General features: G+C 38.4%; 1 protein-coding gene across 2 annotated transcripts in view; it reads left to right on the forward strand.

The window, feature by feature from the left end:
• The window catches only part of LOC139958884 (aquaporin-11-like), a 19,208-nt gene continuing 4,633 nt past the window's right edge, over nucleotides 1–14,575 (forward strand). Inside the window, exons 1-2 of one of the 2 annotated variants that reach the window (XM_071956294.1) lie at nucleotides 1–17; nucleotides 2,964–3,973. In XM_071956294.1, coding sequence (XP_071812395.1) covers nucleotides 3,388–3,973 — 586 coding nt within the window. In that variant the 5' untranslated portion in view covers nucleotides 1–17; nucleotides 2,964–3,387. Of the gene's footprint in view, nucleotides 18–2,963; nucleotides 3,974–9,868; nucleotides 12,578–14,575 lie in introns of those variants that run through there. The other variant, XM_071956295.1, reaches the window with a different exon arrangement.

Genomic DNA, 14,575 nt, shown 5'->3' on the forward strand with positions numbered 1-14,575 from the left:
GGGATGTGCGAATAAAGGTATTTGTGAGATTTGTATTTTTAGCATGGTTGCATTCGATTGGTGGTCATAATCATAAATAAACACACTATTTTGAAGCCTTAGCAACATAAGGATAGGCCTAGGCCCGCCTGTACTTTGGGTTATGAATAGTAGACTGTAGAGTGGTGGGTAGGCCATGTTAGGCTTCGATTACTAATACAAAGAAAACGTCAGCTAGACTAGGTAGGTTTCACGGTTTACTTCAGGCATATTGATGCTAATAATACAAGCTAAACAATATTTAGCCAAAGGCTTAGCTAGATAAATATTGATATAATAGGCCTGCATGTAGTGACAAAGGTAATGCACTGAGGTGAATAAAGTTTGGTGGTATGGCCCTATGGGTAGTAGGACTACTAGTAATAGATATATTATGGGGGGGGAAAAAATAATACTATTAGGCCTACATAGTCATTAAACAGCAACTCACCATATTACAATTTAGACGGCGTCTTGACAATTTACAGCTGATCTTTCAAAGTTCAAACATAAAAAGGGGTGTGGCACGAAATTTATAATTATAGCGAATTATATAAATGCTATATAATGTATAATTGTGACTTTCCAGAAAAGATAAGTATCGTGTGTGAGTTCCAAGGAATAACGCGTATTTCAAGTAGGATGTGTAGAACAAAGACAAGAGGATTTTGATAAATCTCTATATCTCACAGAGCCACGTGGAAAAGTAGTCATGAATTCCCTTTCTCCGAAATCCTAAAACAAATTCCGGGTCATTCATAACTCGAGGGGTACACCGGAAGACCTATGAAATAGTGAGGGCATACTATCGAAATAGCTAAATCTATCGTGATAGTATTGCATCACTACAAAAACAGTACAAGGTGCTACATAGGCCTGTACATTTACAAGTAACATGTGATGTTAGGCTAGGTTTGATACTGGCGATTTAATTTAAGGAGTGATTCATACTATGGGAAACGGCTACCTATAGTCCTTACTTGGTTAAGAAATCACCTTTTCTGTAATGCTTATACCTGACTGTCCTAACAATGTACATTGTTAGCTCTGTGAGTTGTAATGGTTGTGAATTGCATCTCTCATTGTCTAATAATTGCAATAAAACCTGACAAGTTGGTTATATTAAGGCAAAATGCTGAACTAGTTTTGCTGCCAGCCTCATGGTACCAGTTCAGAATTTGGACTTACAACAGCAGTGTTCAGGGCTTGATATCTGCAATGTGGGTAACAAAAGGCCCATATTGCCAATGTTGGCCGTTTCCAATATCACTGGTGACATAAAGTTTCAACGATGGGCCATTTTCTGTGAAACTTGACCTTTGGTTCATTGGTTTTTCATTAGAACCAGAGGCCACCCCACTGTAACCAAGAGCAATTTTTTTGATCCAAGTTATTTTAATTTTGGTGTGCAGAAAGCATATAATTTTAACAATATTTGTACCTGCACAGTGCATACATTTCTAACATGAACAATAGAGGGGTTTAAAGTGAAGTTTACTGGATAAGGGATTGGGGGTGATGATGATGTCCCCAAGTACCAATCCCCTTTCTCCTGTTTCCTCCACTTTGTTTTTCCCTCAGTTCCTTTTTCCTTTTCTGTTCTCCCTTTATACCCCATATCCTTTTCCATATGTTCCTCCTTGATCAGTAAAAAGTTACTAGAGGGATTTTTGACATGAATGTACTTGGGGGATACTATGTTAGAGTAAGTAGAACTCTTTGAAAAGTATCTGTAATAACGCTTTTTGCACAGGTAGCTAGCTTTTACATATGAACAGCTCATTGTAGGGAGAAAAAATTGTTCCACCAATTTCAGTTTGGCTTTTTACAAATTTATAAAGAAAATGAAAACCAAAGTGCATTTGATCAATTTGAAGTTAGCTTTAAGAAAAGAAGGATTGTCCTCTTCAATGCCTGAAATAACAACATTGGTAGCCTTATATCTGCAATGTATGCAAAGTTTACCAATATTAGAAGATATCAGTCCATCAACTCCCAAGGGTTTTGGATTTTTTTAATATAGTAAGCACGCACTATGCACAGTGCAGTAACTCATTGCCATTACAACTAAAAAAGACAACACCCTACAGTAGGTATTACATGGAATGCTCATTCATAATCTACAATATTTGGTGCATCCTATCTCCATGGGTTTGGCTGGCAATGATTAATTTGTAAAAAAAGCAGGAAAGTTTTTGCATCTATAGGTCCAGAAAATAAGTCCTAATAGCATTTTGTAACATTTGACAGAGATGTAAATTTGTCAAAATTTAGTACTTATTCGAATGAATGCATCCAGCCAAGTGGCAATGTCAAGCAAAGTTAATGATGTCATCACAGCAATTCAGCTGAAGGTGTTTTTTCTTTCCTTTATAATATTTAACTCACACAGATTTTGTACAAAATCGGTTATATTCTGATGAAGGTCTAACTACAGAAAATGTTTACCGCTATTCAAACATTCCAACTGTATCAAGTTTTATGGATAAAAATAAAGCAAGAAGATTATAATTTAGGAAAGTGAACTTTTGAGGAACATTTACAGTTATGACATCACAGACCACGTATAATATCCACTCCGAGTGGTGAGGGGAGGGGGGTTGGAATTGAGCGCTTTGCCAGTCAAAATATCTTGAGTTCGGTATAAGATACTTTGAGATGGAGGTTTCAACTTTAAAAATGTGGAATAGTTTTCTTTTCCATATAATTGTCTGCCATTAGAATATATCCCTTTAAAAAGAATGTTATACGTATAATATTTCGCATGTACATGTAATGGTCGAGTGCAAATTATCATGAAGTGTCACATTAACTGACACTGGAATATACCCCTTTAAAATTAATCTAAAAGCCACAATATTTTAGGTGTGCAATGGTTGAGTGAAATTAGTATATATATCACATTCTTGTAAGCATTATGTTTTTGTATTTTCCTCTTTCATCAGATTTACACGCTTGATAATCCCATATTTTTTGTAAATGATTCATCGAGTCCTATGCAGCAACTGAGGAGTCTAATACCAGCATTTTATTTGTTTGCCAAACTGTGGATTGGCTAAATGATGTATAGGCCTGCCATGAGCAGAACTGATACAAGCCAGGCTTTAGTGTCAGAAGTAGATTGCACTGGTATATGTTGCTGTAACAATAAAGGTTTGCAATTGGATAGCTACGTTAGACTACGTCGGACTTGAATCACTCGACGTAATGATTTCTCCCCTGGGAGAGTATTCGACACTGCCGTTGCTGAAGTATCTCATCTATACATAGACTACTTACCGGGGTTCTCATTCCAACTGCAGCCGCAGTTACAGGAGTTTTTATTTTAACGGTGTAACCACTCACAGGGTCGGTTTCCTTTTTAGCATTATGTTGTTGTTTTTACATTCGTTAGTGATTTACATCACGAATTTTATTTTGGTGCTTTCGCTGAGGCCGGTTTTACGTCGCTTCTTATCCAAGGAAGTTTATCCATACTGTGCGGAGATACTATGTTCGTTTCTCATGGTAGCCAACACACACGAGAATGGCAACGTCTACGGCCAGTACGGGGTGGGCCCGTATTCCGTCTGTCTGTTCGTCTTGATGATGGTCTACGCCGCGGTGGCCGACACCTTGAATAATCCGATCGTGGTCTTCGACCGGTGGTGGAATAAGAAGATGTCGTCCTCCGACGCCAGTCTGAAAATAATGGCCCAGGTGATCGGAGCTCTCCTCGCAGCGAGGTACATGAAGTGGATGTGGAAAACGATCGCTCTGTCCGAGTACCAGGTCGCCAGGGCTAACTATCTCTCGTTGACTTGCGATTCGGCAAACAAGGTCAGTCTACCGGAGGCGATGGCGGTGGAGCTAGCGGCCGCGGCCGTGTTGAGGATCTTCGCCAGTTTTCGGGTCGGAGGTCCGTCGTTGGAGAAGTATTTCAACGCCGCCGCTACGATTGCAGTAATTCTTGCAGGTAAGGAAATGTCTTCTTTGAATTAAACTCTGGATTAAAGTGTATGAGTAATTATCTTGTGGAGGTTGTTAAACTAAGAGAGAGAGAGAGTGCTGGTTGTCTCCAAATGATAGACAGATAGATTGATTTTTTTTTTTTTTTTGCAATTTAAGATGAACGTATGTTTTTCAACTACAGTAGGATATTGATACAGAGGAAGTGATATTGCTGAACAGTACAAATTTAAACTTGACTGCTTTCAACAAAAGCACTTCCCCATGGTATTTATTTACATATTTCCTAAAATGATTAACTTATTGTGCACTGGCCAGTTTTATCAAGTAACATATACAGTATTGAAAACGATGGTGTAGAATAGACAACCTTGAAGGTATAGAAGGGATTCACAAGGCAGCAGTTTATTCAGACTGAAGATGCAGTAACATACTGTAAACAGCAAGATGGTTTTGTTTTCTACATAAATACTGCAGGAGCAGTAAAGTAATCGGTAACACAGGGAATGACTTGTTCTGGCATCCTGATAACAAAATGTTAGTGTGTAATGTGTAAAATTACTATTCTAATTGCAAAGATGTTTGTATAGCAACTTTTGCTATAGCACGATGGTGTGAGGCACTAGAGTAATAATAATACTACAGTACCTCCTCCCACGTCCTTTATCTCTTTGGTAAAAACTGGAGTGGTATCCATGGCAACCTTGGACAGATTCAGTTTTTGCATTCGAGCAATAAACATATACTGGTACCAGAAACTTTCCATACGTCTGCAGGTATGAGTTGTACCTGATTTATTTTGATGTTGCCAAAAAAAAAAAAATTTTTTTCTTTCTTAGTCTACTATTTAATAAACACAGTTTCATATCCATGCATGAAATTAGTAAATGAAGCATTTGTTTGTGTAAAAGCTTTCCGCTACGACACTATTTGAAGGAACCTCGTTAACTTACGGATGTGAAGTACAATAGCCTCTCTAAATGAAAAAAATTTGGGTCATATTTTGCCTCATTTTTGTTACTAATTTTGACAGACTGGCTGGGAAGAACACGTATATCAGAGAAGAACACTGCACTGTAGCAACTTCAAGACTAAAATTTTATTTTGTTTACTACTGTATGTAGGGCATAATTGTACAGTACCCTACTTTACTTCAAGGAAATTGGTTTGTAATTGAACTTAAAGGGATACTGTACTTTGGTGGCTGAAGTAGATTGCTTGACTTATAAACATGCTGGAAATTTTGTACATGTTGAGGTCAGAACCATATCTTTGTACAAAGTATTTTGTATCCATGGAGAAGATATACTAATTTTTCAATTTTTTTTTTTTTTTTTGGCGTTACTATTGTGATCTGCCAACAGCAGAAAGAATGATTTCAGCACGGCAATTCGGCTCAACTTTGGTCTTCGTTTGTCGTTATAATATTTAACTGGATTATTCACAGGGTAAAATATTTAACATTTATGCAAAAAACTTTCACGGATGAAAATTCCAAATACAGAGAATCTTTACAGCTAAAGCAAACATATCAAAGGTAGATCTGTTTTCAATGATTAATAAATCAACCAACAGATTATAATAGGAGAGTAAAGCTTTTGAAGAATATTTGCCATTATGACATCACATACAACTCACTGTGATCCACTTCAGGGACGAATCAAGGTTTTAGCGTACCAAAATCAGTTAAACATTCAATGAACCATAGCTTGAGATAGGGGGGACAAGATACTGTGTTTAGATGCGGTTTTCAATTAAAAGTGTGGATTTGTCTTCTTTCTTAAGTCTTATCCATAATGGAATATGGAGTATCCCTTTAATTCTACTTCACAAAAGCAAACACTGAAGCACTATGTACAGTACTGTGCAGTATGCAGTCATATTTTAAATTACTGTATGTGAAATTTGACTACATGAATAGAGTACAATTTGTATAGTGTGATTATGTTTCGTAATGTAATTAAACGTTTCGACCCAATTTGCTCTCAGTGCAATGATGGTTTTCTTAATACATTTTAACGCACAAATTGAATTTTGCCTTTTGACATGTTTCAATGCAATGATTATGAAGGTTAATTGGTAAACAGTCTGTGGAACTTTGTCGTTCCAGTAACACAAAGTACAGTTCTGGCGTTGAAAAATGTCTTGGGCTGGCATGGACCACTCAGGCTTTTTGAGACTTTCGGCGGCACTGCATATAAGTACCGTAGATCCGATCTGCGTATTTGTTACAGTTTGAGTGTTCCATGCAAGGCACCTCTATGTCTGCCTGTGTTTTCTCTCTGTGAAGTGAAGCACATGATTGATATTGGTGGGTTGCAATGCCTTTCTTTCAGTAAGGATAACATTTACAACATGCATTGTACTCTGTCAACTGACTCATTCAATAGGGAAACAGTTGTAGCAATATCTATCAGTGGCAGCACTTGCTTAGGCAATCTTGTGGGGGGAAGGAGGGAACTAGGGGGCAAGGAATTTTTTTTTTGGGTAGCAAAAAATGTAACATTGATCAGGCGCGTATCCAGGATTTTCTAACCCGGGGGGCGCGAATTACTATCTAAGCGGAGCGCCACCATCGGTTGGCGCGCAGCGTACAAGAAAATTTCTGGTTTTGATACCCCCAGATCACCGGAAATAGCACTTCTCGGGCTTGAAAATGACCAACCAGATGTAGACTTTTGCCTGAGAACCAAGTATTTCCCAAAAGTGTTTTCCATCCATAACCTTTTTGAAGATTGTCACCAGTCACACATCATGTTCGACCTCATTGCATGTCCTATGGATCATTGCTTTTGTAGGTGATTCTACGTCACGGCCCACAATATCCGAAAGCCCCACTTTTCAAGGTTTTAAGCCCATTATTTGTTGAGAATTTGAAAATTTACATTTCTCGTGAATAAAATCACTTGAAAACATACCCATAATGTTGCACAAAATTCAATCTATGGACAAGCAATATAGAAAAACCTCCTTGAACCCCTAACAGACAGGTCAAAGTTGCACGAGTAGAGGAAAGTATGATGAAGAATGTTGGTGAGGAAATTTTCGAAAATTCAGACACAGTTAATTTATTGGTGTAGAAATATTGCAACCTCTTATAATGGCTATTATAAAACTTGGTTGAAGGAAATGAAAAATAGCAGATATTTCCGATATCAGGTATATCGAATCCGAACACTACACACATAGGCGTAGGTCCCATAGGAGGCGGTGGCGGCAGCCCCCCTCCCCCCCCCGCAACCAAATTTTCCCCCATCTTTTTCGGGCACCTACTGAAAGAAAAATAAATAGCAATGAATAGCTTAAAAATGATCTCCTTGGTAATTAAAATAAAGTTCTAAGCTTGGCCGACATTACTACTGTAAAAGAGAGTTTTGACATAAATGGATCTGTATGATTTTTCTCCATCTACATAAGACATTTGGTTGTTTACATAGCATCCAGCGGTATACTGTGCAACTTTCACGGACCGTGCGGTACACGATGCCATGCACTGTAATGACTGATGCCTGCTTATATGATATTGGCATTGATATGTTGAAAAATTTTGGCTTTTTTTCGGGCAAGTCATTACAGCCCCCAAATCCAATTGGGCTCCTACGCCTTTAACTACACACATAGACAGTTTTTGAGGCTGTTCATCGTGGAACATGCATTTCAATGCTCATGATATGATGTTATATCTGCTCTTTGCTTTACAAATTTGAACAGGCGTGTAGCGAGTAATTGCCAAGGGAGGGGCGAAGCCTGTAGGCAAACTATCTAAGCGAAGCGCCACCATGAGTTGGCGCGAAGCGTACAAGAAAAAATTTTGGCCGAAAGTGCCTCCCAGATCGCTGGAAATGACACTTCCCAGGCCTTGTAAGTTGCATCTAAGCATTGTCTATTTTGAAATTACTAGCGATGTCATAAAGAAAATTTGCTGGGGGGGGGCGGTCGCCCCCTTCCCGAAATGCGTCATGTACCCCGACGACTCGGTCGAGTTCAAGACCAGCCACAGTTGGTTCCATATAGCACAATTGTACAATTGTTTAAGGCGTCCATACACACACACGCGTTATGATAGACCATATATAGTATTTATATAGATACATTAGTGAGAGAGGAAAAATGGAAACGTCAAAAATGGAGTTGTCGGTGTAAGGGGTAGGGTGAGGCGCACACCCCCTCCGTAATCCTTGATCTGTCACTGGCTACCCTGTGTATATTATAGGGATCAGCGCTTTAACTATGACTGTTCCTCTTTCTCTTCCCGAGGTCTTGGCTATCTTCTACTCCCTCCTTTTTTCCTTTTTCTCTCTTTTTCTTTTTCTTTTCCCTTCCTTCCTCTCCTCCCTTTCTTTTTTTCCCCCTCCTTTTCCCTTTTTTCTTCTCTTTTTTTCTCTCCTCTTTTCCTTACCCGGGGGGCGCGCGCCCCCAACGCCCCCCCCTGGATACGCACCTGTTGATATGGGGAGGAGTCTAAGGGGAGGGGATGCGTGTGAATTTTTCTACCAGTAAAATGACTTTGATTCGAAATGGTGCTATAATTTGACAATATTTCACATATATCTTACCTTCCTTAAATATTGCAATTTTTGTGGTGAGCAAGAACTGTTTTCAAAGTTTGAAAAACTGAGTGCCGGCGACTTTGAGCCAATAAAAAATGTTTCAGCAGTCGACTTTGGTCGTCATTGGAAGCTGTTTCTAATACAGACGATTAGCCGAGCGACATATTTTGGATAAGTACCATCTGGTTGGGGGACTCTGGGGGAGGGGGAAATCCTCATGAACCCCCGCCCCCCCCTCTCCCTGGAAGTGCTGCCACTGATCTACAGAGCTGTACAGTATTTAGGTTCTACAGTCTGTACTTTTATTTTTAGTTGATTTTGGACTCCATTTACAGCAGGTAGGTGAACTGTCTTTGACAGGTCTAAAACCCATAACAGGCAATGTGTGTAGCTTGTTTCTTGCAGCTTGACTAGCCATGCAAGTGTCACTTCAGATAAAATGAAGAAAAACCTTGAAAACATATATAACAACTTTGTGACATTTGTCAAGTATTTGGTATTAAAACACAGTGAATAGTTTTGATGTGTTCTGTTAACCATGCAGTGTATAGTACTCTGTGTAATGGACTCTTTCAAGTTTCCATGTCAACTGTATGATCAACTTCTATTTAAAGAGGCCTTTTGACACAAATAACTTTTGAAATATTGTGTAGGATGCCTTTTGGCTTGTGAACTCCCAGATCAAATTGCAGTTTGTTTCGTACTGCAGATTTGGCTCAATGCCAAGTTTGAAGTTTTGTATAAACCAGAAAACGAAGTATTTATCATTCCCAAAATTTGTGTGCAAACGGGGCAGGGGTTAGCTGCATTAACACTGTAAAGAACAAAATCTTTAGCATTTTATGTGTGCTGGAGAATCATGTGATGTGCTAATGTAATTCCATGTTGTCTATTTATGTCTTATTGCTGACATAACTGCTCTGTGATCATGTGATGTGGCTGTTACAGAATGAACAATGGAATGTTATGATAACCACCCCCCTGGAGAATGAATTTGACCTTTGACCCACACTCACAATATGTTAACAATCCAGAATCTTGCCCTCAAAAGATCATCAAACCAAGGCCACACTTGTTGACAACCCAGGTATTCCATTGTGTCTGCAAAGGAGGTCGGCTATAACTGTACAGTTTAGTTCAGTATAGTCTACAGTAGGTAGTTAGGTGTGTCTAGCCGTTCTGTGACTGTGAGGAGAATATTCTTGTAAAGCCAGAGACTTTATTTGTAGGTGTACCAGCTAATGGACTTTTGAGGGAATTAATTCAGCTCTCTCTCTCTGGTAGTTTACCATTTTCCAGTGAACATTGACACTTGACATGCGAGAATTGATAATAGTGGAGAATCTTGGGTACAGTTAGAGACTTTGAACTTGTAAAGTGACTATTTGTGTGTGTATATATATAGGGACATAACAGTCACCTGACGATATAGTACTGTACAAATAGATGAGTTTACTTGAGATACGGTAGTAACATGTGTTTGTGTTTCAGGGGCAAAAGTCAAGTTTTCCAGATAACAGAGATCTTGGAGTAGTCTTTTAACAAACTTTGTGGTGGGCACACTGTGCAGCTTCCATTTAATACTGTATGTAGCGACTGTATGGTGACACTCTATTAGAAACAGTCTCAAGCTTATCAAGCGTATCATATTATATTGAAAATTTGTGATTTCCGAGCAGGTGGCGTCTCTAGCGGTATAAATGCCTTTTGAGTGCTATAGAGTAGCCCTTCTACAGTAGTGCATTGCAGACATTGCAGTCTCAACTATTAAAAAGCAGAAGGAAATTCTATTTTACATTTTTCAAGAACCTTCTTTTGTCACGTGATGAATAGCTGGAAGGGGTACAACATGTGATAGTGCTGTTCTGAGTTCTTGCTTGCTCATTCACTTATGTTATACAGGCCTGTATAGTAATTGTCAGTTCAAAATACAGCCCTGAAAGCTCCTTTTGTACTGCATGGGGGTGTGTGTTTACAACTTTTGAAAATCTCAACACAGTCTGACAATTAAAGTGTCTGTCTGTCTGTCAGCCAATTGCCAAATTTGATGATAATCAGTTTAATGTGAGACTGAATTTTTTGGGAAACTTTTGCTTTTTGCCTGGACTGGAATCAGAATATTTAACAGTTTTGAAAGTTGTTTTTCGTTTCTTCAAATTTTGTGGAGATTTGAAGGATTGGAAGTTTTGAAAATTGATGTTGAAATATTTGACTGTTTGTGATATTCCAAGCAATTTTCAACACACTGGAACTGATGAGAAAAGTAAACAGTAGTAGTGTACATTATAGTACATTATACTGTAGCCTGCCTCCTAAGTTATTCATGTTTTAGTGTGTAACAAGCTACAGGTGTGATTATCTCTTCAAGTTCTACAACCTTAAATGGAGTCAGTCTTTTGACCACCCAGCAGCACCCAGTGACAGAAAAGAGACTACGTGTTAAACTTGACAGTCATCCTGTGAAGCTACTGTGTATATACAGTGTTTTGCAAAATTATTTCGACCACACCTTTAAAATTTGGAATTGTTTTTATAGCATTTCACTCAATTTGAGCTTTTCGCTTCACTTGAAGTAGAAGTAGCGTGAAGTCCTTCCTCTAGAACTTTTAACATTTTATTATATACCCAGGAGTAAAGTTTGCCTGTTTCTGGCAAAACAAAATATTTTAGCGATCTCAAAAGTAAAGATTCTGAAAAATCTGTTTCCGCTAGAATGAATGTGATTTGAATATTTATTCGGGGAGAAGAAACAAAATCCTGTCATCCTCCGATGTTCTTGGCCTTGGCTGTGTGTGCACTCAACTGTCAAAACATTTGTTTCGCTTTTATGCTCTCGGCCAGACAGCTGAGAAGTTTAGCGATGTTTGCATCTGGATCGAATTGAAAGCAAAAGATTTTTAGCTGTCCTAGAAATAGGTCAAGTGTAAGTGACAAAAGGCTAGTTATGTGAGCGAGGTGTATTTGTGAGACGTGTATAAAAATCAGTCAATTTTGAATTATCTTGTGCAACAAGCTTGTAATTTCTTACGAAAGTGAAAGTAAATTGACAGGCAATTTTTTCCTTTTTTTTGTTTTTGCGTTTGCCGCTTGAAGTGGTTGCATTTCTTGCGGTACGACAAGTCTGTATGTTTTTTGACAAGATATATGACTATTGCAGTGAGGTGAGGTTGTGTGCATAGAAGAGTTTATGTTTCGATAGTGTTCATACATTAGGCAGACATCACCTTGTTTCATGTGAACAGTTTGGCTGTGGGGAGAAAGGAAACCTCATTTCCTGCTGGGAAAGACAACGTTATGTGCAGTTACAGAACTCATGTGTTTCCTTTTACCCGGTTCTATGTATGTATGATAAAACATCATTGATTCTCTCTCTGAGGGTGTTAACACATGCGAAGACAATTCATTTGGAGATTTCTCACCCACCGTCTTTGATAGTTTCATTTTGGAAGAGGAGATAATTACCAACAATCATTTCACCATGTTGCCTGTCGTTGCCTTTGTCATCGTGTGCCTGTTGAATTCTGTTTTGGCTCTGGCTTTGAAGAAGGCCTGTCAGCTGCTCCTCCCACAGAAGTACTACCCTTTCGCCAGCGAATTCTGCTGCACGTTCATCGTGGTGGCCAACGTCTTCGAGAACGGTAACATGATAGAATCGTACGGCATGACCTCGTTCGCGCTGACCTTGTTCCTGCTGATCTGGATTTACATGAATCTGTTCGATGCCTTCGCCAACCCTCTCTCGACGTTCGATCAAGTCTGGAATAAGAAGAAGCCATTCTGGGAAGGGGTGGCGATCGTGGTCTGTCAGGTGGCCGGCGGGTGTCTCGGGGGGCGATTCATCATACTCCTCTGGGGGTATATGCAGCTGACCAATCAGCACATCAGCAGGTCCGAGTTCCTTTCACAGACTTGTCAGTCGACCAATCAGGTCTTGCTCTGGCAAGGAATGGCAGTGGAGATGCTCTTTACTGTCATTCTGAGAGTTATTGCCAGTTTTGTGACTGGAAAGAGTTGGGAGAGAGCGACCAATAGCTTTGCCAGTGTGGTAGCAGTGGTTATTGGTAAATTTTGCTTCCCCATTTTCTATTCACAATTCTGTACTTTTTTTTTTGTATGAAGCTTTTATGGTCCAGATTTAATTTTTTTTAATCATGAAATCATAAAATCTGGAATACTGTAGATCATGTTCCAGTGGAAATTGAAATGCTAGTTGGTCTGAAAAATTCAAGCAATACAGTAGTATTTAGTTGCAAATTGTTGGAGAAATAATAACTATTTTTTTCATCGATTTGCAAGGAGAAAATTTCAGTGCTAGCATTGGTCAGTATTTGATCTGATGTCTAGAAAGAAGTAAATAAGCTTTAGTCAACGATTCTTTGAAAGAAAATAATTGTAAGATAAAGTGAATGTATATGCTGTGAGTTTATTTTCAAAGAGAAAAATCTTTAAAAAGAAGATGACTTTATCCTACAGTAGCTACAAAGTACAGATGTTGTTCAAGGAAAATTCAAGTAGGAAATTAGGAAAGTTTCATCAAGTACTGTTTTAAGGCAAGTAGCTAAAAATAATTAACTTCCTTGCATGAGTCCAGTGTTTTAGCACTTTCATTATGTCACAGACATATTAAAGAAAAGACCAGAAATTAATATGTAATGCATGATGGGAAATAATTCAAATCATAGCAATAATTAGCACTATGCAGATTTATGGGAATAATGAAAATTGATATGTAAAAATAAGTGTAAAAATTGTACACATAACCACAGTCACAGAACCTAAGTAGTAATTTAATTGTTTAATCTATATAAGTTCTATACCATCTCACAAATTATGTCAAAACTAAATGTTGGAAAAAAGGTGGGGGGAAGGGGGTGGTGCGAAGAGAAGGGGGGTGGTGGGGAGAAGACATGGTGACATACTGTGCATGTGTGGAAACATTTTCAAACTGCAATTTCTGGTGTTTACTGGAGAGTTACGTGAAACTTTTTAAATTCTATTAAGGTGTAAGTGAGACCTTATCAAACTGATCAATTTGTGGTGTACCAGCTTTGCTTCAACTTTTTCTTTAAAAAAATAAAAGAGGATATTTCAACCTACTTTTGACTAAATTACTTTCAGAGCTGTCAAATCAGTTCAGTCATTCAATTGAGTTATCAAACTGAATTTTTCAATCTGCTCCATTGCTAGTCAAGTACAAGGATAGATAAATATAGTATTTACAAATGACACTTTTCCTCATAGATGAGTTACGTTAAATGTTGAAAAGCAGATCTCCAGTACATTACAGAACTATACAGATAGTGATATTATAATGGCAGTTTTATTTTAAGTTTTATAAATGTGTCACCATGTGGAGAAAATCAATTGGACATTTTTGTCTGAATATAAATCACTGCTAGAGACACTTCCATATGCAACACACCTGTGTACTACATATCCTACTGTAGGTGACAATCATGTGAGAGAAAAAAATGTGTCTTGTAACAGGTGCTACGCTGTGCCGACAGGTGAAATGTGAGCTAAATGGGGGAGAAACACATGTACATTTTGTTTAATATAGAAATATTGATCTAGGTAAAATCAAATTTGTATGGTGTTTGTGTACCATCTCGACAGTGCTGCCACAAGGTTGGCTGGCTTAAATGTCAGCTTCAAAATGTCTGATAAGGTCTGATAATGTCCCAAACTGTGGCAGAGTTTTGGGAAGTGTCCTTAAACAATCGGAACATGGGCTTTGAAGAATTATAGCATGGACATATTTACCTTCTGCAATAGTTTTTAATAAAGGCATCAATTCAAAAGAGAACTGATGGAAAGAGGGGGGGGTGGTTAAGCATCGGCATCCTTAGTTTTGTCTCAAAACTGAAAAAACAACCCATAAAACTGTGCAAACCTACTGGAGCCATAAACTAATATCATTTGAAATTTTTACCTACCAGCATTTTGCCAAATTTCTGTAGTAAAAAGTAAATAGAGACATTATGGATGTGTTCAGCCTTTCTGTGCTATGAAAAGCTCTTTGCATGAGTCCATATACTCTAATAGTAAACTGAAGCTCC

This window comes from Apostichopus japonicus, chromosome 18 (genome assembly GCF_037975245.1).
Source record: "Apostichopus japonicus isolate 1M-3 chromosome 18, ASM3797524v1, whole genome shotgun sequence".
NCBI lineage: Eukaryota > Metazoa > Echinodermata > Holothuroidea > Aspidochirotida > Stichopodidae > Apostichopus > Apostichopus japonicus.